This window comes from Malaya genurostris, chromosome 2 (genome assembly GCF_030247185.1).
Source record: "Malaya genurostris strain Urasoe2022 chromosome 2, Malgen_1.1, whole genome shotgun sequence".
NCBI lineage: Eukaryota > Metazoa > Arthropoda > Insecta > Diptera > Culicidae > Malaya > Malaya genurostris.
This window is the reverse complement of record NC_080571.1, coordinates 150,276,646-150,302,118: the sequence shown is the minus strand read 5'-3', so window position 1 is coordinate 150,302,118 and position 25,473 is coordinate 150,276,646. Positions and strand designations below refer to the sequence as shown.

The window sequence follows — 25,473 nt, the reverse complement described above, 5'->3', positions numbered from 1 at the left end:
GAGTTTTATTTCATATTAGTTTTCAACAACGATATATATATATATATATATATATATATATATATATATATATATATATATATATATATATATATATATATATATATATATATACATATATATATATATATATATATATATATATATATATATATATATATATATATATATATATATATATATATATATATATATATATATATATATATATATATATACATATATAAATATTGACTAGTTAGAGGTCATCATCTTGCTTTCGGATTGTCTATATTTGTAACATGTGGTATTCACTGAATAAGTATAAAATTCGAGCTCCATATTTTCAATGTTTAGCAAAGTTAACATTTTTGCTAAATTTTGTTCGAACCTGCATGTTATTTATGTTTATACGTGTTATATACCGAGTGTCTGCCTTTGCATTGAAGTTCAAATAGAAAAAAATATGTGTTGCCTTTTGACTTACAATTATTAATTATGTCAAAAAATTTCATCACTAAAAAAAATTATTTCATAAAAATCTAAATTTGTAAATAGTTAATAAATTATTTCGATATAGCAACAATGGACAGTCTATAAAACTTCATTACATTCCAGCCCCTCATTTTAAATAATCCTATCTTGTAAAATAACAAAAAATACTTGCTTTCTCGTGTTGAAGAATTCTCTCCAGCATCCCAGACTAAATTTGGAATCGCTTCATCTCTCACCATATCCGGAAGGCTTTCCGCGTGCTGCAGCTTTGCTCGCTTTCTAGATTCGCGTTTATATTTTCTGGCCATGTGTTGAGACATTTTAATCAATTTCAATAAATCACACTTTCAAAATGAAAACTTTCAATTTTATAACACGTGCTCTTCAAACTTCTGATTGATATTAGATCACGCAATTTTGTATAAACATGTTGCTGTTCAAATTCGTTGTCTGTGGTAGGGAACATTCTACGAGACCCTTGTAGATCTATTAATCTATATGTCTATAAAATGACAATCGAGTTTTAATCGCATATGATTTCCATAACAATTTGTTAGTTATGGTCATATAATTATTCCCTAAAGAACGAAAAGCTACTGCCGGTAAGAATATAGTTAACGAAATGTTGTGTTAAAACTAGATACAATAGATACAAAAAAATCATTGCCTTCCATAGAAGTGAACACAAAACCAAAATAAACTATTTGTGTAAAATTGCTTGCAATTAAACCATCCATTCCAAGTAATACCTTTTAAGTTCTACTAGATCTACTTTATATTCCGAAAAGAATTCAAGATCACATTTCTCCACTTTTCAATACAGCTGATGGCATTTTCCTGGAATGTAAATAATTAACAAAGTATCGAATGAATCATAGCTTGATATTTTCCTCGGAAACTCCAGTGGTGCAAAGCAGAGATCAACCTTTTCTTGATCGCCAGGCAGTTTCCGTATAAAAATACCAATTCCTGTAGGTATCCGTAGAAACATTCAAATTTTCGTAGATTTTATCTACGGATCCGTACATCCGTAGTAAATCTCCGAATCCGCAATTTTCGCTGCATTTCACTCGCTGTTGGTCTGACGCTGTTTCTCATACGCTAACAAACCGCACAGAGTGGCATATACGACGGCACAAATACTAAAGTTGAACGTTGTATGTATTAGTGATAACACTGACATTCGATTTTTTTTAAATTTTGTTACGGATTTCCACTAAACTAAATACCTTTACATTCGACTTGTAAATTAAAACAGAAGAAAAGAAAAATTCTAATAGTTATTTAGGAAAAATTTATGGCCATGAGACGGCCGATTAAAGACTTTTCTTCTTTGTAGTACATTTTCTGTGTATTTCACTTCAGCAGCAGAACGTCTTGGAAATTACCTCTTCTCGGAGGCCCGATGATTTGTTGAATTTTCTGCGCTGTCGTTCATCCGAATTCCGGTGTATTTTCCTCGAATGCAAACAATCAGCAGTTGAATGTTGTGTAACTGCACTAGTTTGAAGAGAAAGCCGAAACGCGAACGGTGCCATCAAGCGGTTCTCACCAACACACTGGCACAGAAGGCTAGTTTCTTTTCTTCGTCCATCCGGCCGCTGAACTTCTCGCAGTACGGACTGGTTGAATACTAAAGCAATATTGTTGAGGTTTTTCTTTTTATGTGATTTCGTTTGCTACTTTTCAGCCAATGGGCGGTCCAAACGGCTAGCAAAATAGCTACATATGGCATTTTGATACTGATTATTTCGTTTTGTATTTGCATATTGCAGTGAAAGAATCGGTCATAATGTTATTTGGGACTCATTTCTAGCCTTCAGAAGTGCCGAATTGAATAATGAATAAACAACGCAAAGTAGCTAAACATTGGTTTTGGATTCATTTGCACTTGTTTGATGCAAAATTCGCATTGTCAATGGTGAACTAAGTTAATAATTTTGTTACGAATTTGCACTGAACTAATGGCTGTTGCTTCCAATTTGCATATTTCAACAGAAGGATAATTCCAATAGCCCTTTAGGAAAAATGTATGGCCTTTGTTGTTTACTTTTCTGTGTATTTACCATTAAAAATTACCAACAGTTGAACGCCTAGGAAATAATTTCTTCTCGGTATCCCGATTTGGTAAATTTTAAAAGTTGTCTTTCACTTTTCGAAGACACATAATGCAAATAATCAGCAAAATTCCGAACAAATCGATTGCCTCTCGTGTGGCGAATAGCACACAAAGTAAATCGGCCACTGCTTATCTATGCGTCTATGCTATGCAAATTGTGAAGTGACCTTATGTATACTAAATTGTCGTCTGTGTTAGGGAAGTTGTTTGGGAAACAAGCAAAATTAGACTTTGTTCGTTAATAGTTCAATTTTTGGTCACTAATTGGATAATCTGATCAGTCTTTTCTATTTATATCGATGCGTAGAAATATTTCCAAGCAGATGGTGTATAGATATCGAAAATCTGTTCAGAATTGGCAGAGCAGTAGCTGTTTAAAACCTGACCACTATTTGTTCTGTGTTATTTCTCGTATTCTGAATTTGCACCACTATATAGAAAACAAAGACGTAGTCCTACGTCAAAAGATAGCGGAGGAATACAACGAATACCAACAAAGAGAGAAGTTTTGGCATTCGTCATGAGTGTATATGATACCCTTGGATTAATTTCAAATATAAGCATACACTATCGAATAATTATGCAAAAATTGCATTTGGCCGAAATAGAATGAGACGACAAGATTCAAGAAAATCTCATAACAGAATGGCATCATTGGATTAGTGCAATAAAATCAACAGAAAATATATCAATACCAAGATATATACTACAAGAACGAAACGTTGAAGTCGAATTGAATACCTTCGTAGACGCATCAGAACAAGCATTTACGGCCTATGTATATGTGAGAAATCTTTCTGTACGAGTAATAAATGTCAGGCTATTGATAGCAAAAGCAAAAGTAGCTCCAGTGAAACCATTAAGTATTCCTCGTCTCGTGCTACAAGCAGCAATATTAGTTAGTCGTTTGTGTAAACCAATAAAAGAAGAATCGAAGTTCAAAGCTACGAGCTGGGTTTCATCAGAAGATAGCCCGACAGACGAAGGAACAAAAAATCATCACGGAACATTGATATGGTTTGATGGTCCAAACTTCCTCATGATGCCTAACTCAACATGGCCAGTTACCGTTGACCAGACCGAGACAGCAGAGGAACTGAGAGAAGAGAGAACTCTGCTTCATTTAGAAACAGCAAGGTACAACTACGTAAAACAATTTTATCACATCGATGGCTGGTGGATGTTAACAAAAAACATATGCTGGTCAATAAACTAGCAGAATAATTTATAACGAAAAGACTCAAGAAGGGAGATTTTACACCAGCTGTCTCATACAAGGATTCAACAAATGCAGAATATACACTGTATAAAAAAGCTCAATGGGAGGCGTACCCAGAAGAGATGAAAATATTAAATATAGGCGGTACAATATCCGAAGGAGAATTGGTCAGATTTGCGCCGTTTCTAGACGAATCTGAAGTAATAAGGAGCGCAGGTAGATTAAAAAGACCGATCTGCATTCCATGGATAACGAGAACATCCATTTTACTTCAGCAGAAAAATAGAATTATACGGTTAATTGTAAAGGCTGTGCATGGACGTTACCTGCATCACGGGGACAACACCGTAATTGCTGCTATACAACAAAAGTATTGGATACCACACACCAAAGCAGTGTTAAAAAATATTACAAACGTTTGTCGAAAATGTCAACTATTAAAAGTGTCACCTACACCTTCAATGATGACTGAATTACCAAGGTTTCGGACCGAGGCTCACGTATACTCATTTACAAATTTTGGAGTGGACTATTTTGAGCCGTTTGAAGTATATATCGACCGTTTGAAGTAGCAGTTAAACGTTCGCTCGAAAAGAAGTGGGGTGTTATATTCACTTGCATAGACAAGAGCGGTTCATATAGAAATGTTCGAAAATTTAAGTGCTAATTTTTTTGGTGACCCTTCGCAACTTCCAAAATCGCCGAGGAAAGATACCAAGCTTGTATAGTGACAACGGAACTTATTTCTTTGGAGCAGCGAAGGAATAAAATTCATTGATTGCCGATATAAAACACAAAATGAGTAAGAGCGAAGCAGCCGCTATGGAAATACACTTTCATTTTAATCTACCATCTGGATCACATTTTGAGGAAACATGGAAAAGATTAATAATGAACATTAAAATCGCCCTAGGAAAAATATTAAAAGACTGGGGAAAACACAATCCACCGGCAGAAACGTTAAGAGCAGCATTCATTGGAGCAGAATTTTTAATAAACTCTCGTCCTTTAACCCACGTACCTTGCATTGACGATGAAGTACTCACTCCGTTCCATACACTGATAGGAAGGGTAGGAGAATATGTAACACCATACTCAACTACAGTGAACGAGTTTGACATGGCGCAATGGAAACGGATTCAACATTTTTCAAATATGTTTTGGAATCGCTGGAAAAGGGAATACCTACCAACGTTAATAAAAATAAACAAATAGACTCAGAAAGTAGAACTTCAGCAAATATTGCATAACATTACTGAGCAATTAAGGTGGCAATTGAAGCAAAATATAAATCTGCAATAACGAAAAGAGTATAAGTTCGAGAGTGGTTGAAATGATTGTAGTACTTTTGAAGGAGATTACTTTGAAGAATAGAATAGATTTTTATTTTTTCAGTTTGTCACTCGACTTGTTGAGTGATGCGTTAAGTTTTTCGCAAATTTATAAAAACTGAATTTTCATTAACGGTTATTATACAACATGAGTTAGGAAACCAGTGAATTGAATGAATAAAATATTAATATACCTTTTTATTGAATTGGTTTTCAAACAAGTACATGCCTGATCGGTTTTCCGTTTTTTTCGTCTTTTGGGCTGCAACATGTAAGGAACTAACTCCACAGTTTTGCAATCCATAATTATGGAGTTCTACTAGCGCTCTTTCTAAATTTGGTGTTTGCGTAGAATCTGAAAATCAAAAACTGTTATGCATTACATCCACTTCGATGATTGGTAGGCTGATGAACAATATAGTAAGAGAACAGTTTATATATTGAGGAGCTCTGGTAAAAGCGTGACATTGTGCGGTTCTTGAAGTAAGGTATGAAAAAGTTTGTCGCGATTTATTTGTTTAAGAAGTATATATGCATATAGTAGTTGATAACAGTTACTTCAATGTTTGATATTTTGCATTTAGTATTCGGCCTTAATTAAAACTTTACTATCACATATCTAGGCATGCCAATACATTGAAAATTAATTCAGACATTTCCGCAATAAAACAATTCAATTAGTAACTTGCAGCTTTCAAGCGGATGTAGGTACGTCGTAAGCCGTTACGGTAATCAGATTAACGTATTATCAGGCAGCTGGTAATGGCAATCAGAAATAGTTCAACGATTTGTTTTAGTCTTCTTAAGATTTCGAACCACTTTGTGCTCATTTCAAACTTGATCAGTATCTTACGAGAAAAATGGGACTTGCGACATTCTGCCATAGTTCCAGGAAGGGTCTTGCAACAGAACTACGCCAGTTTCAAGTAGAAAATATTGCCCCTTCCCATTCTGCCAGTGGTTTGGCAAGAATCTACAGTTTTTGCAATGACTGAGTGAAAACATATATTGGAGAAGGGAAATGAATGAGAAACTCGCAGGAAAGATGACTTTTTGGGAAAAGATACGCTTAGAGACAGGACTCGAACCTGCGTTCTTATGCAATCCATGCATACGCGCTACCATTTCGCCACCCTAAGCCTTGTGATAGACACGGCTCTACCACTCTACTCCTAGGAGAGAGCAGACTGTCAAACAGCCTTCATAAGGATCTGTCGCTGACGATAACCACCAAGCGACTGGCACAATAGAGAAAGCAGCAAGTGATTTTAAATGGATCAGGGTAATTTCATTGAAAGCCATTTCTCCGAAAGCCGTTTCTCCGAAAGCCTTTCCGCCGAAAGGGTCATTTCGCCGAATGGACCACTTCGTTGAGCACCATTTCGCCGATTTCTGCAATTGTCTTAATATTATGATTCGAATTGATTTAAAATAAACACAAATGAATGATAATACGTTAACGCCCGTTTTGTTGACCTACACTTGTACTTCTTGAAAAAAGATTGATTCTTGTACTCTTGAATAAAGATTGATTCATAAACCTCAGAACGGAGTTCCAAAGGAAACTTGTTGACTATTAGCCTAAGTGGTTAAAGCAATTGAATAGGTGTATCCACCAAGCAAATGTATGTGGTATATTCCGTTTACTAAATGAAAAATGTCGATTTGATTCGTGTGCTGTCCGCCCTCGCTACCGCTCGTTCGGACCTAACGAAAGTAAAGAAACCTAGCTTCGAGTAGACCGGACAAACGAGGCGGTTACACGTTTGTACGCAGGAGGCCGCTGCTTCTGACTGCGGATCGGCGGCCAACTCAGCCAGCGTCGCCTCTCTGCCATCTTGGCTTCGGTTATGTGGCTGCGCCACAACTGTTATACAGTAGGCATAATAACACAATAATAATAATAATATGATGTATTCGAAATTACCCTTTCGGCGAAACGACTTTCGGCGAAATGACCTATTCGACGAAATGATCCGCTCCAATTTAAAATATACTCTCCTACCCAGTGCTTGAGTGGTAGAATAGGTATAGAGCGAGAAGACTAGTGTTTGTTGTCTGATGAACAGAAATGATGTTTGCATATATTATACCGGTCGTGAGGCTGCTATGATTTAAACCATGTACAATGCACGGTTTACCTTACCCAGTCGCGTGGTAGAACCGTGTCTATCACAAGGCTTAGGGTGGTGAAATGGTAGCGCGTATGCATGAATTGCATAAGAACGCAGGTTCGAGTCCTGTCTCTGAACGTATCTTTTGCCAAAAATCATCTTTTCTGTGAGTTTCTCATTCAATTGGCATCTTTAATATGTTTCCACTCAGTCACTACAAAACTTGAGCTCTGGTATGCCGACTTCACGTCAAACCAACTAAAATTAATAAATCGTTGAGACTCTACAGAAAAATACTCAGCTTAGAATTTTGCTTCCCCCGGCTAAACGATTACAAAAATAATTTTAATAATAGATATAATATTATTAATAATAATAATAACAATAATAATAATAATAATAATAATAATAATAATAATAATAATCACAATAATAATAATAATAATAATGACAATAGTAATAACAATATTTTTTGTGAAATTTAGTGTGTATTTCATTAAAGGATTATTTTAAAAAACATTATTCATAGCTTAAATGAAAACTTAGCTCGTCCAAATCTATCACATTATTACAACTATTAATGTACTCAATGAAGCTCAAGAAAAGCTTAAATATTTGTGTACAGTGAGACCGCTGAAGGTGTTCGATACTTGGGTGGAATAGACTCTCGAATGTTGGATTTCGCCTCCCACGGGCTATGATAGACAGTTTTTGTTTTAGTATTGTCCAAGCTGCTGTTGCTCGCTGACAACCAGCAAACTTGTGTTCTATGGTTTCGAATGCTGTATTGCAGTGTACACAGTTTCCTTCATCCACCTTCACTGCACTGATGTTAATGCTCTATCCATAATGTTTTTCCATATTATTGACCAGATCTCCGTCGGATTTTTCCGCATAACCCTCGTTAACTCATTTTGTGTGATGCAGTGTTTTAAAATGAAGTCGGTGGTTAAATTCTCTCCAACTGCTGGTAGTCGACGGTAATCTATATTTAATAGTGCAAGACAGGGCAAATCTACTCGAATGGTTTCATCTCGTTGCCGAGATGCAGCGAAAAACGGCATACTGGCTAGCTCTCGAATGTGTCGATTTATAAACAATGCCTTACATTTCCATGATGGGAGTTGAAGCCTCAGACCACCTTCACTAAGTGTTTTGGCAAGTTGCATTATAGCAATTCGTATTGGCGATCTTCCCCATAAAAAATTGCCCCATAACTGATGTTAGTTTGGCCGTGTGCTTGCTTTTGGAAAAATGATGTAACGAAGGGAAATCATTCTGTTGTGCTTTATGGGATTAGGGTACCGTTTATGCGTTCGAACTCCCTAACAATTTTAATGTATATTACAGAGTTTTCTTATAGCTAAAAAAATCGAATTTGAAAGTTTTTCTCAGAGAAGCTGAGTTTTTTCTTTTGTGTGTAAACTTTGTATTTCACAATTTGGATTTTGTAGCTGTGTAATTTCAAATGGACCTAGATAAAATGGATCTAGCTTGCGTCTATTTTCGTTTTGTAGGTACACAATGTCGTTCAAATGTATTTCTATTGGGTTGGACAGGTGGCCTGTTGTTGATTTTCTAATTTCTTTTTGGTGTATTAGGTGTTTGTTTGCTATTTCGTGTGATTTGTGTAGTCGGTATTGTAATTCTTTATTGTACAGGTCAAAATTATATATCGGTTCAATTTTGTCTGGGTAGGTTTCTTGTGGTAGCCTGTATTTTACACCAAACACTAGTTCGTAGGGTGTATACCCATGATCTGTGTGTGGTGTTGTGTTATATGAAAACGCATAGTATTGTAACCAATCATCTCAGTCAGATTGATGTTCGTTGATAAAAGATCGCAGAAACTCATTGAGGAATCTGTGATTTCTTTCCAAAGAACCAATTATCTTAGGATGATAAGCTGTCGAAAATGTTTGTTTAATTCTTAACAATTTACAAATTTGTTCTAGAATCTCGTTTTTATATTCGGTTCCTCTATCAGTTTTTAACTCAAGAAACTAACCGTAAGTTAGGATAAAATTTTCTACTATCGCTTTAGCTACTACATTAGCTTCTTTGGTAGGTATGGGTATATACACAACGTATTTGGTTAGTTCACACTGTATGCTTACAGCGTATCTGTTATTATTGGTTGTTTTGGGCAATGGTCCTGATTTCAGTGTTTGTAGGACGAGTCCTTTCAACATTTCCATAGATACCATTTCAAATATTTTATCATTGCAAGAGATTGCTAAAGCTTGCTTCATTTAGAATTGGAACAAACTATTGCTCATATTGTGGCGCTCCTGGTGGACGGATTTGGAAGCTCTTGGCGCCCACGTGTCGGGAATTTTGTCAGCTTCACGTATGATTTTTGACATTCCGAAAATCGACTGTACTTTGTAAACAATCAACATGGAAGCCGACAGAAGGAAAAAAAATTGTGCACAGTTATTTGGAAAATCCATTGTGGTCTGCATCTAGGCTAGCTAAACAGCTGAAATTGCCCAGAAATACCGTATGGCGCGTTATCAAACGGTATAAGAAAACATTAACGACGATTCGGAAGCCTCAAGCCGATCGTCGGAGTCGAACTGACGACCGGAAATTGCGTGGTAAGATTTTGAAGACGATTAAGAGGAATCCTAATCTGTCGGACCGTGATTTGGTCAGAAAATTCGGGGCTGCCCATAGTACCGTGAGGAGAACTCGACTCCGGGAAGGAATCAAGTCGTATCGAGCTAGCAAACAGCCAAATCGGACCATGAAACAGAATAGTGTGGTCAAAATTAGTGCTCGGAAACTATATGACCAGGTGCTGACCAAGTTCAACGGGTGTCTTCTGATGGACGATGAAACCTGTGTCAAGGCTGACTTCGGTCAAATCTCAGGTCAAAAATTTTACTTGGCAACGGCTCGGGGGGATGTTCCAGCCAAATTTAAATTTGTTTTTGCCGACAAATTTGCAAGAAAATTTATGATTTGGCCGGGCATTGGCACCTGCGGCAAAAAAACGAAAGTTTTCGTTACAAATAAGACAAATGACATCGGAACTATACCAAAAAGAGTGTCTCCAAAAACGAATTTTGCCGTTCATTCGATCCCACGACCATCCTGTAATGTTTTGGCCAGATTTGGCAAGCTGTCATTACAGCAAAGCCGTTTAAGAATGGTATGCAGAGAAAGTGGTCCAGTTTGTTCCGAAAAACCTTAACCCACTCAACTGCTCCCAGTTCCGCCCTATTGAGAAATACTGGGCAATCATGAAGAGGAGACTCAAGGCAAAGGGAAACGTTGTCAAAGACATCAATAAGATGACGACCTGGTGGAATAAGATAGCTAAAACGATGGACGAAGAAGGTGTGCGCCGCCTACTGAGCCGTGTTACAGGAAAAATTCGAGAATTCCTTCAAAACCGTGACGAATAATTTTATCCGTATTTTTTCTTAAAAGTATGAAGAAAACGCTACATTTGTATAAAAAAAGATCTTGAATACAATAATAAATAACTGAAATACAGGCAATTGTCTTTGTTCCAATTCTATTTGAAGCAAGCTTTACTTGCTAACTTTTAATTTTCTCATTTCTTCTTGGTATTTGGAGATTGCAAACACGAGTGTTTGTCTTACATCTCTTACTTCTGTAATAACAAACCTCCGTTCTTAGAATATTTCTTTAATGCTGTCCTTTTTAAACTTTTCAGTCGTCGTAGTTCTACGGTTTGCCACGGTACTTGTTTGGGTGGCTTACTAATTTGTTTAGGGACATATTGGTCAATAGTATACATCAGAACGTTGGAAAATGTTTAAGCTGCAAGATTAACATCGTCATTGTCAAGAATTTCGCTCCAGTCAATGCTTGTAAGAAACGCAATTATACTATTGTGGTCAGCTCTATTAAAATTATATCTGACGATGTGAGATATTTTGCAATTGTTCAACGATCGATTCCATTCAAGCTCAATGTGCAGAGGAGGATGATGCCTAACGGACTTCACCAGAGGAGAGGGTGCTGCGCTGATTTTAGGTGCACAGTCCGATTTGCTTGAAAAACAGAGATCGAAGATTCTATTGTGCTCATTTTTAACGTGATTTACTTGACACAATAAATTAAAACTGTACCGGTCAAGCAAGTTGATAATACCAGCGTGAAACGAGGAATGCATTGGATCTGTAAACAGAAAACCATAGGAAGCTGTGAGCCATTTCAGGCTTGGAAAGTTGAAATCACCGATGACAAGTATTTCATCTGTCGGATGCATATGGGCAGCAATGACATCTTCTAACGACTGAATATGTGAGTCAATCAATGATAAATCACGAGTACGATTCGGTGGAATATAAACCACACAGAGAAACAACGAACAGTCGATCAGTTTAATTTGCACCCATACCTGCTCGACACAACTCCCAGATGCGCTAATAATTAGCCGTCCTTTCAAGCGGCGGTGAATAGCAACGAGCACACCACCACCGAAACTCTTCGAACTGTTACATGGGTTACGATCGCCACGGAAAACTTCATAATTGGTACCAAATGCTTGCGTAGAGAGGGTACTATCACTCAGCCAAGTTTCCGTTAACGCGATAATATCAAAACATTCATCCGAACAAGCCAGTAAGTAATCGTTCAGGCATGTATTCATACCGCCGACGTGTTGGTAGTACAATAGAACCGATTGCGGGCTGGAAGCAGGAAAGAAGTCAATGCCGGTATTGTCCAAACGTTTCGTATACTTGCCGGCGGTGGCGGGTCGGAAGACCTCATCGCCGATCTCGCACACAGGACCAGGACGTCTGATGAGCGCTGGCTGCAATGGCTCGACTGTAGCGAGCGGGTCAGAGGGTTCCATAAAACCAACTTCCACATTGCCATCAACAGTGCGTCCCAGTTTTCTGCATTCAGTTATTGCTGGACGGCTACGTCCGTTACTTCCGTTAATGGAGGCGTTGGAGACCAATTCGCAGGAGTAAGGTTTCGAAATTTTTGAGTAGACTTTTCCTCGAATTCTCGAAAATATATACCTTGTGGCCTAGTTGCTGGATCCAAAGCAACGGATATCAAAGCAGGATCGAGGCCAACTTTAAACGAAACAAACGTCATGTTGCTAATGTCAGAACCTATGGCAACCAACTTGACTACCATTGGATCTTGAGTCATTCCCAAATTGGCACGTACCATAGCGGAAATGTCATTGTTGGTGACATCCGGGCGAATGCGTGATAAATACAGCCAAAATTTATCAATTGGTGTTCACACACTGGAACACAAACGACACTTTCCCCTTTTTGTTTCGACCCGGTTTGACACGCAAAACCTTCGAGATCAGGTCCGCGAGGCCTCTTGGCTGGACGACGATATTCAGAGGATGGCCAGGGCCGATTGAACGGTTTAGGTGCTTGTGGTGTTGGCTTGGACAACGATTTGATCTCGCTTTGTAGGCCGTTTATTGCTTCCGTGAGTGACATCAATGGAGACTTTTCATCTGCCGCTTTTGTAATAGATCGAAGATGTGAATTCTCGAATAAATTCGCACAGTCATCACACATCCAAAAGAGATTTTTACGATGCGTAGTGAAATAGCCCAAAAGAGCACGGGAGACACCAAAACATGCCATATGAAACATACGACCGCCGTGTCCACGACAGACAACTGAGTCGATGCCGGTGATAACCTGGCAGCACTTGGCACAATTCTTCTCCATGCTCATTTCGACGGCAGGAAAGCGCCTTTAACTAGGCTTCACACAGAACAGGGGTATGCGGGGAGCTTGATCGAGTCGGTTGCTTATTGTTCAAATCGCAACAGAGCGTATAGCACTAGGCACAGAACGAAAGAATGCAAATCACTATCCGATTTACAGCTGACGGCCAAGAACAACACTTCAAACCGGTTCAGACAGCAAACGGTCAATCACTCATCAAAAACTTAAGCGAAACGATTACGTAGAAACAACTTAAAAACTCATAAAATACGGACCGAAAATCACAACATCTATATATACAAAATCATGCTCAGGTGTTAATCCTGACATTGCGATTGTCATCATTCGTAGAAAACTGGTTGGACTGATATTTAAGCCAAACGGTAATCTTTTAAATTGAAAATGACCGGATTCGGCCGAAAATGCTGTGAATTTCCTAGAGTTTACTTCTAAGGGTATTTGATGAAATCCTGACATTAAATCCAGAGTTGTGAAATATTTTGTTCTACCAAGTTGATCTAAGAGAGCATCAATTGGTAGCGGAAACTTATCGGCTAGTATTTTTCTGTTAAGTTGTCGGAAATCAACAAACAAACTCCATTTTTTTTTATTGTTTACGGATTTTTTCGGGACTAATAAAATTGGGTTGTTATAGGGTGATATGGATGGTTTGATGATATCGTCTTTCAACATTTTGTTTACTTGGGTTGCAATTTCGTTACTTTGTGAATGAATAGTTTTGTAGTTTGGAATGTACACTGGAACTCAGTTCGCTCAGTTCAATGTTCGGTGAATAAAATTGTTTGATGAAATTGCTTCGTCTGGTAAGCAAAATATATCAGAATAATTTGAAATTAACTGTTTTCAGGTTGTTTCTAGCGTATATTGGTACGTTGTTTAGATCGAGTTCGTTTAAGACTTTGTTTTTTCTAGTGCTATTTTTATATGGGTTGTTTTTCAAAATTGTTTACTTACTTAAGGGTTCCAAAATTGGCTTGAATTCTAATTGGCTGACATTTATGGGTTTGTCACTTGTATTCATAAATTTCACAATTTGGTTTTGTGGTGAAATAATTGCACTTGCGCAAAATATTCCATGTTTAATTCCTTATGAGTGTAGTACCATGTCCTCACTGATATATAAATTTTTCGTTCTTCTGATAACTTCACATCTTCCAGGTATAATGTAGGTTTTGTTAACGGTATCATGAATCGGTATTGCTATTGGGGTATTATTGATTGTAAAGTTTAATATCCAACATTCGTAATCGATTAGGCATTTATTGACTGAAAGAAAATCTCTGCCTAAGATGCCGTGTGTAGAAATTGGGAAATTTGGGCCTACTGTGTGGAATCTGTGTTTAATTGAGATTTCGTTATTAAATATTAAGTCTGTTTCTGTTGTCGCGATGGTTCCTAACTCATCATCGGTAACTCCGGTAAGTTTAATTCTGTTCTTTGAATTGATTGGTTGTTGTGGAAATACTTTGTTTGCTTTAAAAACGGATATATCTGCACCTGAGTCTATAATAAGTGTGCATATTGAATTTGCATTCGTATACTCACTTTGATAAAATTAGCGGCGAATATATTCATGGTATTCAAGGTCTTTTTTAAAAATTTTTATTCGTTGGGTATTGGTTAGTACTTTGGAATTTTTCGCGGGGCATCATGTTTATATTGTCGTTCTCAATGCCATTATTTATATTTTGGTATTGTATATTTAATGTTTCGTGTTGCAAAGCATTTTCTGCCTTGTTGGCATTATTATAATTCTAATTATTACTATTGTAATTACTATTAAAATTATTTATATTGTAATTATTTCTAGGGTTACAAAAGTACGGTTATGGTGCGTATCGATTGTATTGTACCGGGTATCTGGACGCATTATATTGTCTTGCTCCTCGATTAAAATTATTCGCACGTTGTTGGTGCTGTCCAACAAATCGTGTATGTAACATATGTGAGTGGGTGTTTCCATCTGCATCACACTCTTGTGCTTTCTGGATAGTTTCTTTTATATTGCTGAATTTTCCATCATTGAGAATTATTTTTAATTCGTTATTAGAACACCCCTTTATTATAGTGTCTACCCCTACCTTAGTGCTCATCGTTTTTGCCACCGGTAGGGGAATTTTTTGTTCTATATAAGTACTTTCTAGTTTTGTGCAGAGGGTGTCGATTTCCTTGCAGAAATGGTTTATCGAGCTCTTTTGTTTTAGATTGTTGATTTTTGCTACGATACTTTCGGGAGTGGCCGTGCTTTTGCATCATTCCTCGATTAGTTGTATCAGATTATTTACTGTAACGACTGTTTCGGGGATGCCTTGTCTGGCTTTTCCGGACAGTCGGGTTTTTAAAAATTTAATTGCCATGGCCATGTGCTCTGGCACAATTAACTCGTTCAGCAATCTTGCTGAGTCGATAAATGTGTCTAGGTTCACGGGGGAGCTGTCATATGGTTGGATTAGGGCCGTCGCCTGCCGTAAGTCAAAGGGTGGTGTCGTTTGTGTCATGGTTTCGTCTTTAGTCGCTTTATTATGTGTAATTTTTAATTTTATTATTCTACAAATTTCGTCTGTCCACAGTCTCGTGTTTTTCAATAGGGTATGGAAAGTCTTATCATCAATGATGTCTTGTTCTGTTGTTAAGAAATTTTGTAGCTCCGCTTTTAGTTCCTTACACTGTTCTAGTTTTTCTTGGAGTAATTTCTCTGATAATTTTGTTTATTATTGATTTTTTATGTATGTATGGAGTTTCTCTAGCTCCTTATAAGTTTGCATTTCTTGGCGCAGACTCTATATCACGGTCGCCATGAAATCATTTTAAACACTCTTTTTAGTCGGGAATTCACCAAAAATTGCTTTATTATCAGAGATTCATTCACTTATATAGTCTATCCTCTCCTAGCCTAGCTAATTAATTCTAACAGTTAGGATCTCTGAGTAGATCCGGAAGGAGGAGTTAGAACGCGCAATGTAAATCGGGTTTAACCAATGGGACTCGTTGTGTCGTGTCGGCCATTGTATATTTTGTGGGTAAGAGAGGAAGTAAAGTCATTTTGAGTTGAATAGTGAGCTTCTTGAAGAGCGTGAGCGGGTGTGATACGGAGAGGGGAGGGCAATAACATGTTGAGTTATTCTCGTGAGTATCGGTTTGAATTAGTGTGTGTGTGTGTGTATTGCTGAGTTACTGTTATTCTAGGTCGTGCTGACCCGTATCGACGGGAAGTGACACAGGCTGTTTTGTTTTGTGTTCTGTTTTCGATGACATAACAATTTGAAACTTGATGCTTTCTTGCTTCTATAGTCGAATTTTACGACCACAGCGTTTTTCGCTGGGTCACTGAAAAGTGCTGACATTTTAGTTGGCTTCATGTAGGTCATGTTTTTATTTTATGTAGGTTTCTAGGTTTTCGTGGAAGGGTGCATTTACGGGTTTTTGTTAAGTGCGTGTGGTCTGGAGTGTGTGAAAGATTTAATCTTAAATATTCATATTACATGGTCTGGGATGTGTGAGGAGATTTAGTCTTAAAGGTTCACATTAGCGGGTGGAAACTAAAATTTTGGAATTTCTTTCTCAAGCTGTCAAAACATGACAAACATATTTAACACTCCTAATACCAAGCCTAAAAAAGTTACGCGGAGCACCAAGCCTAAAAAAAAGTTGGAACGGTAACTTTGAGCTCTCATAGCTTAGTTGTTACTTGACCAATTTCGATAAATTTTACACCCTCGAATTTTGTGAAGTTTGTAGATTATTTTAAGTATATCATTATCGACGATCGTTTAGAAAAACTGATGAAAATCTGATTTTTTCCGTTCCAAGCTTTTTTTAAGCTCAAGATGTGCCCTATCTGCATTCATGCGGCACCTGCATCGCGAATCGGATATTGAGAACCTCAATTTTACCGAGTCATAACTTTGTTGTTAGTCAACCGATCCTCAAAATTTGTTGACCATTGGAAAGGTACTACTTCCAGAAATAAAATGCACTAAAAGAAACGTAAAATAGGGTTGTCTACCCAAAGTTATAATGAAAACTGTAGATAGATGACCTAAAAAAGATGAGACTTTTTACAATGATCGTAAATATCTCGAAATTCAAAGCAATGACCTATATATTTTTACACATCATTCGATTGCTAGTGATACCAGCTACAATTTTCGCTCAACTACCATTCCTGCACAATCAAATCAAAACATTAAACAATCGATGAATTTATAAATATATATGAATTTTTCATTTTTTTTTCACGTTTGTATATAACTGAAAAATTAAAGCGATGACATGTACATTTTTTTGATTCAAAATATTTTTATAATTACCAGGAACAATGTATTGATGACCAAAATTATATATCCGTTCAAAGAAGCTCAAGAAATTTGGTACAAACAAAATCAAATCAAAACTTTTAAATTTTATGACATATATTTTTTTATTATTTTAGTTGGAAATTTATTATAAACAAAATTTATCCCTGGGCTTTGGATGATGAGCTACAGGTCGCGTACCCCCGCTTGGTGGATGGGGGTGGGAGTCAATTTACACTTCGCGTATTGACAAAGTCGGACCATACCGAGATCGATCGTTCGCTTATAAATGTAAAAGATGAAAATTATTATGTTGTCTGGATCGATCACGGAGTGGACAGGACTAATAATGCTTGAAATTGACATTAGGTCATTAGGTGGTTTCGAGCATTCTTATACCTGGAATTGGTCACCAATTCGAATTATTTTGATCCAGTTGGGATGAATATTAATATATCATATTCGTCCTGAACTTGGTGAATTTAATTCTAAAAGGAGGACTATTGTTATCAGGAATAGGAGTAAATTGATGTCTTATGAACCGTTTAGGATCTTTCAAATCTTTCCGATCCGGCTCGGTATCGGTAATGTTTACAAATTGCAATGACGGCGAAACTGATTAATCAGGTATGAATACACTCTCAAATCGGGAAAGGTTTGAATGTACTTAGATTTCTCCAACTTGGACACAGATGTCACCTAGTAACTAAGAGTGTGAGATGTGTGTTTCTGGAAGAGAACGGTTCACGTGGACCATTTCATCCAATCACACCTAGTATTTCTTCACGAAATACATGTAGTTCTTGTTTCCTGGATGCGTGCTCAACACTAGAAGGCCCAAAACTAAGTTTAGACCTAAATTGCTCAAAAGCAGTCAAAATGATTGAGTGCATATATCGTTAAATAAAGAATTAGAAAAGTTCACAGAATTTCAAACAATCCTTCCATTGTTTCATATTGTGACTTTCCTGGGCAATCTAGTGTTAAATGCGCATCCTTACGTTATATAATTTAACAAGATTACTAACACCTGATTTTATTTTATTTTTATCACGAGAAACTATCAAAATAAAAGATTATAGACAAAAACGATATGGAGCGGAAAAATTCTAGGGTGTATTTTCATGTATTAACTCATTTGATGACATATTAACTTTTAGTAAGTCACAATATTTCTATTTTTATTATTATCATTATTATTATTGTTGTTGTTATTGTATTATTATAAATATTATTGTTATTATTATTGTTGTGATTATCACTATTATTATTTCTTATTGATATTATTATTGTTATAGCAATTATTATTATTTCTTTATTCCTGATAAATTATCATATTGAGATATTAACAGGTTTCTCCGGCATAGTCAAAAAAGCGATGCAATGGGGAAAATGTAACGTAACTTCGACAAAGATAGAAACAATCAGAGCAGATTAGAATGGATAGTGTTAGTAGACCAAATATATCTATATCTATTTAGGATCTTTAAAGTAATAATCGTAAGTACCGCTTCAGACATAAAAGACTATATAGGAAAGCAGGGACAAGACCGAAGCGGATACAAAGCGAAATTTTCCAAAGTCTCATCGACGAGGACATTTAAGACACAGAAGCAGTTGGTAGGATGACAAAATACTAATACGATACAGACGCACGACTCAATGATTGACTAGTTACAGGGTGAAGCACACACTTCCTGCCCAAGTGACAAACTCTCTGGTGAACTTGCAATAGAAGATATTCGTATCTTTCGTTGCAAATTTATAATCGTAAAGGAATCTGTCACTTGGGTTACATGCTGGAGGGAACCTATCAATGATAGGCCGGTTTCCTCCTTCGTTACTAGTGTTCATTTGGGCACCATAGCCTAATTCGTCCGGTATGGATAGTGCGGATCGTTGTAACCACCCCCTTCGGCCAGAGTAGCCCATAAAGGAAAAAAAAATATTATAAACAAAATTTACAAAAAAAACTAAAACCTGGATTTCACTGAAAATTTTAAAAATTTTAGTAAATAACTTAAAACTTTAAAAATAGTTATATTTTTGTATTGGACAAACGATCTAAACAATTTTTATGCACAACCCAAACGCAATTGAAAACTACTGAAATTCTGATTTTGTTGTAGGTTTGCCGTAGAATCTCAAAAAATAGGTAAAAGATCGGAAATTTTATAATTTCCGAGTTAAATTGCATTGCACAGTGGTCCGGATCCACAATTTAGGGGGACAAAAACATTTGTGGCTTAACCTTATACTTTTTTCACCTCGAACAGTCATCGGGCGCGGTTCGCTTTTTCGAGCGCTCCGCAAGTAATTTATATTTATTTATTTTTTGACGCGTAGTCTACGTCGCGCGCGGGCTTTGTTGTAGCCTTTCGGACAAATTTTATCTAGAATAATGAAGTGCGGTGTAAAATCGTGTGTTAATATCGACGATCGCTTCCTTTGGAAATGCGAATTCTGTGAAAAAACGTACCATTCAGCCTGCATCGGCGTGCAGCGGCATCAAAAAAATTTTATTCTGGCATTTATGGTACTAGTGTGTGCCGACTGTCAACATTTAATAAGGACAGGAGCTGAAACTCTAAAGCTACTTCATCAACAGGAGCAACTTCTAAAGTACACAAAAAATCAAACGGAAACGTATCACCGGACCACTGCAGACATGAAAATCCATTACCTGGAAATATTCGACAGTGTCGAGCGCTTGCTCATCGACGTGAAGCAGTCATTGTCCAGTAACAGCAGAAACGACCACAACATTTGCGGTAAAGTAGGTCAGCGCATGCAGTCATTCGAGGCCTCGTTACACAGGGCCATAAAAAACGTTAGCGATTTTAGTAAAGTCAATGACCAGCACATCAAGGAAATAAGCGAACGGCTTCTTCGCCTCGAAGAAAAATTCTTACTACCTACCAAATCTGAAGTCCCTGCAATAATACCTAACACTATTCTGGAAGAATTGAGGAATGAAGTCAAAGCAATATCGACTTCAATCTCCAGTATCGGAACCAAAGACCAAAATACCAAACCTAAGCCTCTAGCTGAAGAACTCAAGGAGAAGGATAGGATAGGATAGGATAGGATAGGATAGGATAATAGTAACAATACCTGCCACAACAATAACAATAATGTGTCATTACAATATACCTCACCCTTGGACAAAGACTTACTAGCAGCTGCACGGGTTCAATTCTCCGGGAATCCAGCTACAGATATTGCTTCAAAATTCATAAATTTTCAAACAGGTGAAACAATCAACCCTTACAAAGGAACAAGAAGTATTCAAAACAACACTACTCCAGTCTTAGAAAGTAATGACATCAAAGCTGCACCACCCACATCTGCAATATCACAGAACATAAATACGTCTGCAATATCACAGGACATGAATACAGACAGCCAAATAGAAATTGATCCAATGCGTCCTCCAATTGTACGTCTTACTTCACAATCTGCAAATGCCGACGAACGCTTCTTGAAAGCAAGACTTCATAACCCGAAAATAATGCACGTCGTCCGTCTGTATTTGACTTACATGAAAAATCAACAACCTACAGTATGCATCGAGGGTATGACTCCAACTAGTATAAAAAGGCGGGTGGGTAATGTCAGAGACATAACTGGATGTCGTGAATACGAAAACAACTGACATGTTCCTCAACACTTCCGAATATCAATTGTATGAATTACGCACGCATTCCCCTTTTTCACATTTTTCGCAAAAACAAAGAAAGCTTCACTTGATCTCGATTACTGTGAATTTCACACAGCGAAAAGTGCACAAATCTAAGCAAACTGTTCTTGATTTGCAGTAAACTGAGGATATTTCCCTACGATTTGCAAACAACAAATCCTAATAGTTCTTTAGAAAACTTTTAGAGCCATTAGAACGGCTGATATTGTGCAATGCTTTCCACCGTTGTTTTTTTCCCAATGCTAATGACTGGCAGCTGTGACGTAATCGCTCTTGTCGAAAGCGAAACTAGCTGTGCACAAAACACATCTGCTCGCAGTGGCGATAGAATCCAAACTGATTCAATTTTTGTTAAGAGATTTCCTTTTATGTGATTTCGTTTGTAGCTTTTTCACTAATAGACGGTCCTAACGGCTATAAAAATAGCCGCATTCAGAATTTTAATGTTGATTATTTCATTTCGGATTTGCATAATTTATTGAAAGAAACTATCAATATGCTGTAGGGATTCGTTTCCAGCATTCAGAAGAGTCAAATTGCGTAATTCTCTACGACATTAAACTCTGGAACATTTTTCGCAAAAAAGGCTTCACTTGATCTCGATTACTGTGAATTTCACACAGCGAAAAGTGCACAAATCTAAGCAAACTGTTCTTGATTTGCCGTAAACTGAGGATATTTCCCTACGATTTGCGAACAACAAATCCTAATAGTTCTTTAGAAAACTTTTAAAGCCATTAGAACGGCTGATATTGTGCAATGCTCTCCACCGTTGTTTTTTCCCAATGCTAATGACTGGCAGCTGTGACGTAATCGCTCTTGTCGAAAGCGTGCAGACGACACAAAACACATCTGCTCGCAGTGGCGATAGAATCCAAACTGATTGAATTTATGTTAAGAGATTTCCTTTTATGTGATTTCGTTTGTAGCTTTTTCACTAATGGGCGGTCCTAACGGCTATAAAAATAGCCGCATACACACGGAACGACCGAAATTAGCTCTGCGCCTAATTCGTATTACTGTTTTTGAATTAGTTGATTTCAACAACAAAATTTCCAAAATAACTATAAAATTAGTTAAAATTTAGAATTTACTGTGCTGAAAAAACTCTTATTTTTAGAGAATGTGTTTAGTTGGCGAATATTCTGGACACAAACCAGCAATATTTCAATCCAACACGAAATTCTCATTGACAACTAATTGCGTTATTAAAATCAGAAACTTTGATTCTATTTATCTATCACCGTCATTACTGAAGGACAGCAGTATCAAAGCAAAACAATCCATTAAAAAGCTAAAAGGGACAGTCTTGTTGAAACTGCTCGCAAATTGTTTAGATGTTTTTCGCATGTGTTACGATATATCCCTATATGAATTTCTAAACCGATATGTAAAAATGACGTAAACTGTTAGTGGAAAGTGTATTTATTCAGAATTTGTGCGCAGTTGAAGCGATTGTGGGTAATAATGTTTTTACGCGAAACAGTGAAGTGAGTTTCGAATGTTGCACTCTAATTGTACACGTCAAATGATGTTTTTTTGTATCTTCTCATTCCGGGCTACGCCTTCTGGTGTACTACTTGTATTCGGTTTTTGTTTTCCGAGTGCTCAAAGTTTTCAGTGAGAGAGTCGATTTCGCGAAGTCGAATGAAGAAAACAGCGATTTATAAGTAAAATTTTCAAAAAGAAGTTTATGTTTCGCTTATGTCTTTTTCTCCAATACAACATCGTATTTATACCTGCAAATATAGAAAAGATAACCGCGACTGAAATTTTTTTCGGTAGTAGTGTGCCATCTAGTGGCTAGTAGTCATTACGGTGTTAACGAGCGCCATATAGCTGCTAATTGCAGAAACCAATTCAACTATTTATGTTGGTTGAAAACAACGTTTTATTTCTCTAATTCAACTAAAAAATTAGTTGAATGGATATGAAGCGGGTCTTAGCTAAGAAATGACAGCACGTTTAATTGGTGAATTCAACTAAAAAAAATAGCCATTTCAACCAATATTTTATTATTATTGAGAGAATTAGAATTAAAAAATCTAAATTAGCAAAAGTAAGATTTTTTTAGTTGTCTCAAAAAATAACTAACTAAAATCAGAAAATCAACTAATTTTTTCGCCAAAATGCTAATTTCGGTCTTTCCGTGCAGAGTTTTATTGTCGATTATTTCATTTCGGATATGCATATTTTATTGGAAGAAACTATCAATATGCTGTAGGGATTCGTTTCTAGAATTCACAAGGACCAAATTGAGGAACTCACTGCGATATTCACCACTTTTCGGAACATTTTTCCCGGACGATTTGTTGTACAGCAGCAGATATTTTGTTCTCTTCCTTAGAACGCGTTCTGATTGGCTGGTGTTGACATGGAGCAAATGAGACAGGTTTTTCAATAGTGTACTATTGAAATACTTCAATGCTTTTGCTATACACGTTTAAGTTGAAAAATTTCGATTCTATTGGTAGTTAGATTATATAAATCCTTTCACAGATCACTGAGCTATGAGCTTTAAAAATACGAGAAAGGCAAACGCGCCTTATGAATTATCCTCTTTGATACTCGTTTGTACCAAACATTTCAGAAAAGTTTAATTTTGAATTATTTGAGACTATGTCACAAAACTGAAAATTTTATCTTAAAATCATATTTCCATGTCGGCATGTCGGCATGATAAAATCATATTTCCATGTCGGCATGTCGCAAGAATTATGTTGATTCATTAGATACAACAATAGATATTCACGATCAAAAACTTATCACTCTCTCAGAGGGTAAATTTTGAAAAGGCACCCCATAGTAAAGTAAGTCGTATTCACGACAAAAATGGGTTGTATAGAGGTACAGTAAAGTAAATTCCGCATAATTTTTTAGGAGTATTATTATGGTTTTAAGAAGAACCGAATAGAAGTCTGGAATAAAGAACTGGACCCTGAGTTCAAGACCTAAATTTAGATCCAATAACAGACTCAGAATCCAGTTTCAGTCGCTGCTGGTTTTCGCCTTGATGGCCAGCAAGCGAATGAGAGATGCGACCTGAGCGTTTGAGGTTTTAACCACGCAGAAGGTGCATTCTCCGTCGCTGCTGGTTGATGATTCCACTCCCACGACGTCTGCTTCCATCGAACGCACGAAAAGAAATGATCGATTTTCTACTACTACCTACCTATAACTATCCCTAACCTAATACGTACAAATTTTGAATTATTTGTATTTCAGAGATTGAGCACCTCTCTTCAAATTTCGTGCAGTATTGTTCGAATTTTTGTTCTAGTATATCCAGTGAGGCAATCTCATGTACTTCACTAGTCCTTGTCCAAGGGGGTAGATTTAGAATCATCTTTAAGATCTTACTTTGAATGCGTTGAAGCCTAAGTTTGTGTGTTCGTGCACAACCCCGCCAAACAGGGACTGCGTATTCAATTGCGGGGTAGATGATTTGTTTATAGACAGCCATCTGATTCTTCAGGCATAGTTTAGATGTTCTACAAATCAGCGGATAAAGAGACCTAATGAGTATGCTGCATTTTTGAACGATTTTGTCAACATGTGACCTGAATATCAGATGTCTGTCAAAGGTGAGTCCTAGATAGATAACTTCATCGGACCATTGAATGACCTCATCACCGAATCGTATTCTGCATTCGTCTGATGGAACAAGTTTTGGAGATCTTGAATGTGGAAACAAGATGACCTGAGTTTTTGCTGCATTGATCACAAGTTTCCAGCTTGTAAAATATTCCGTTAAAGCGTCCAGACCTGTCTGTAGTTTATTTTTCAGAGCATTAATGACACGACCTTTGTAAAGAATGGCAGTATTATCAGCAAATTGTGACAGAACACCACCACCTGGAAGAGGTGGGATGTCTGATGTGAAAATGTTGTATAGAATGGGACCTAGGATACTTCCCTGGAGTACACCAGCAGGAATAGTAAATCTTTCTGAAAGTGCATTATTCAGATAAACCTGGAATGCTCTATCTGCAAAATAATTTTTGATGATTTTAATAAGATACATGGGAAAATTATACCGATGCAGTTTGAACACCAGTCCATCGTGCCACATATTATCGAATGCCTTTTCAATATCCAATATTGCCATGGCAGTCGTTTTGGACACTGATTTGTTTTGCTGGATGACGTTGTTAACCCTTGTGAGCTGGTGGATGGTGGATCTTCCTTTCCGGAACCCAAACTGTTCTTCCAGAAATATATCCTGTTCATCTGCAAAAGCAAGAATTCGCCTTTGTATTGACTTTTCAAAATGCTTGGATAGGGCAGAGAGTAAGCTGATGGGCCGATAGCTCTTGGAAAAGGAAGGATCTTTCCCCGGTTTCAAAACTGGGATAACTTTAGCTAACTTCCACATTGAAAGGAAGTAACCAAGCTCCCAGCACCTGTTAAAAAGTTTAGCTAAGAAGACAAATGAGCGAATACTCAAATGTTTCAGCTCAATGTTGAATGTGTTGTCGAAACCGGGGGCCTTCATATTTTTGGATTTTTT

General features: G+C 37.0%; 1 protein-coding gene across 7 annotated transcripts in view; it reads right to left on the bottom strand.

Annotated features, from left to right (window-relative positions):
• LOC131427484 (cadherin-87A) overlaps window positions 1-25,473 on the bottom strand; it is an 848,175-nt gene that overhangs the window by 262,419 nt on the left and 560,283 nt on the right. For 6 of the 7 annotated variants that reach the window (XR_009229274.1, XR_009229275.1, XM_058590714.1 and 3 more), the window contains one exon: window positions 5,338-5,498. Coding sequence is in view for 5 of the 7 variants with exons in the window: in XM_058590714.1 (XP_058446697.1) it covers window positions 5,338-5,498 (161 nt within the window). In the remaining 2 variants the exon portion in view is untranslated. Of the gene's footprint in view, window positions 1-5,337; window positions 5,499-25,473 lie in introns of those variants that run through there. The other variant, XM_058590715.1, reaches the window with a different exon arrangement.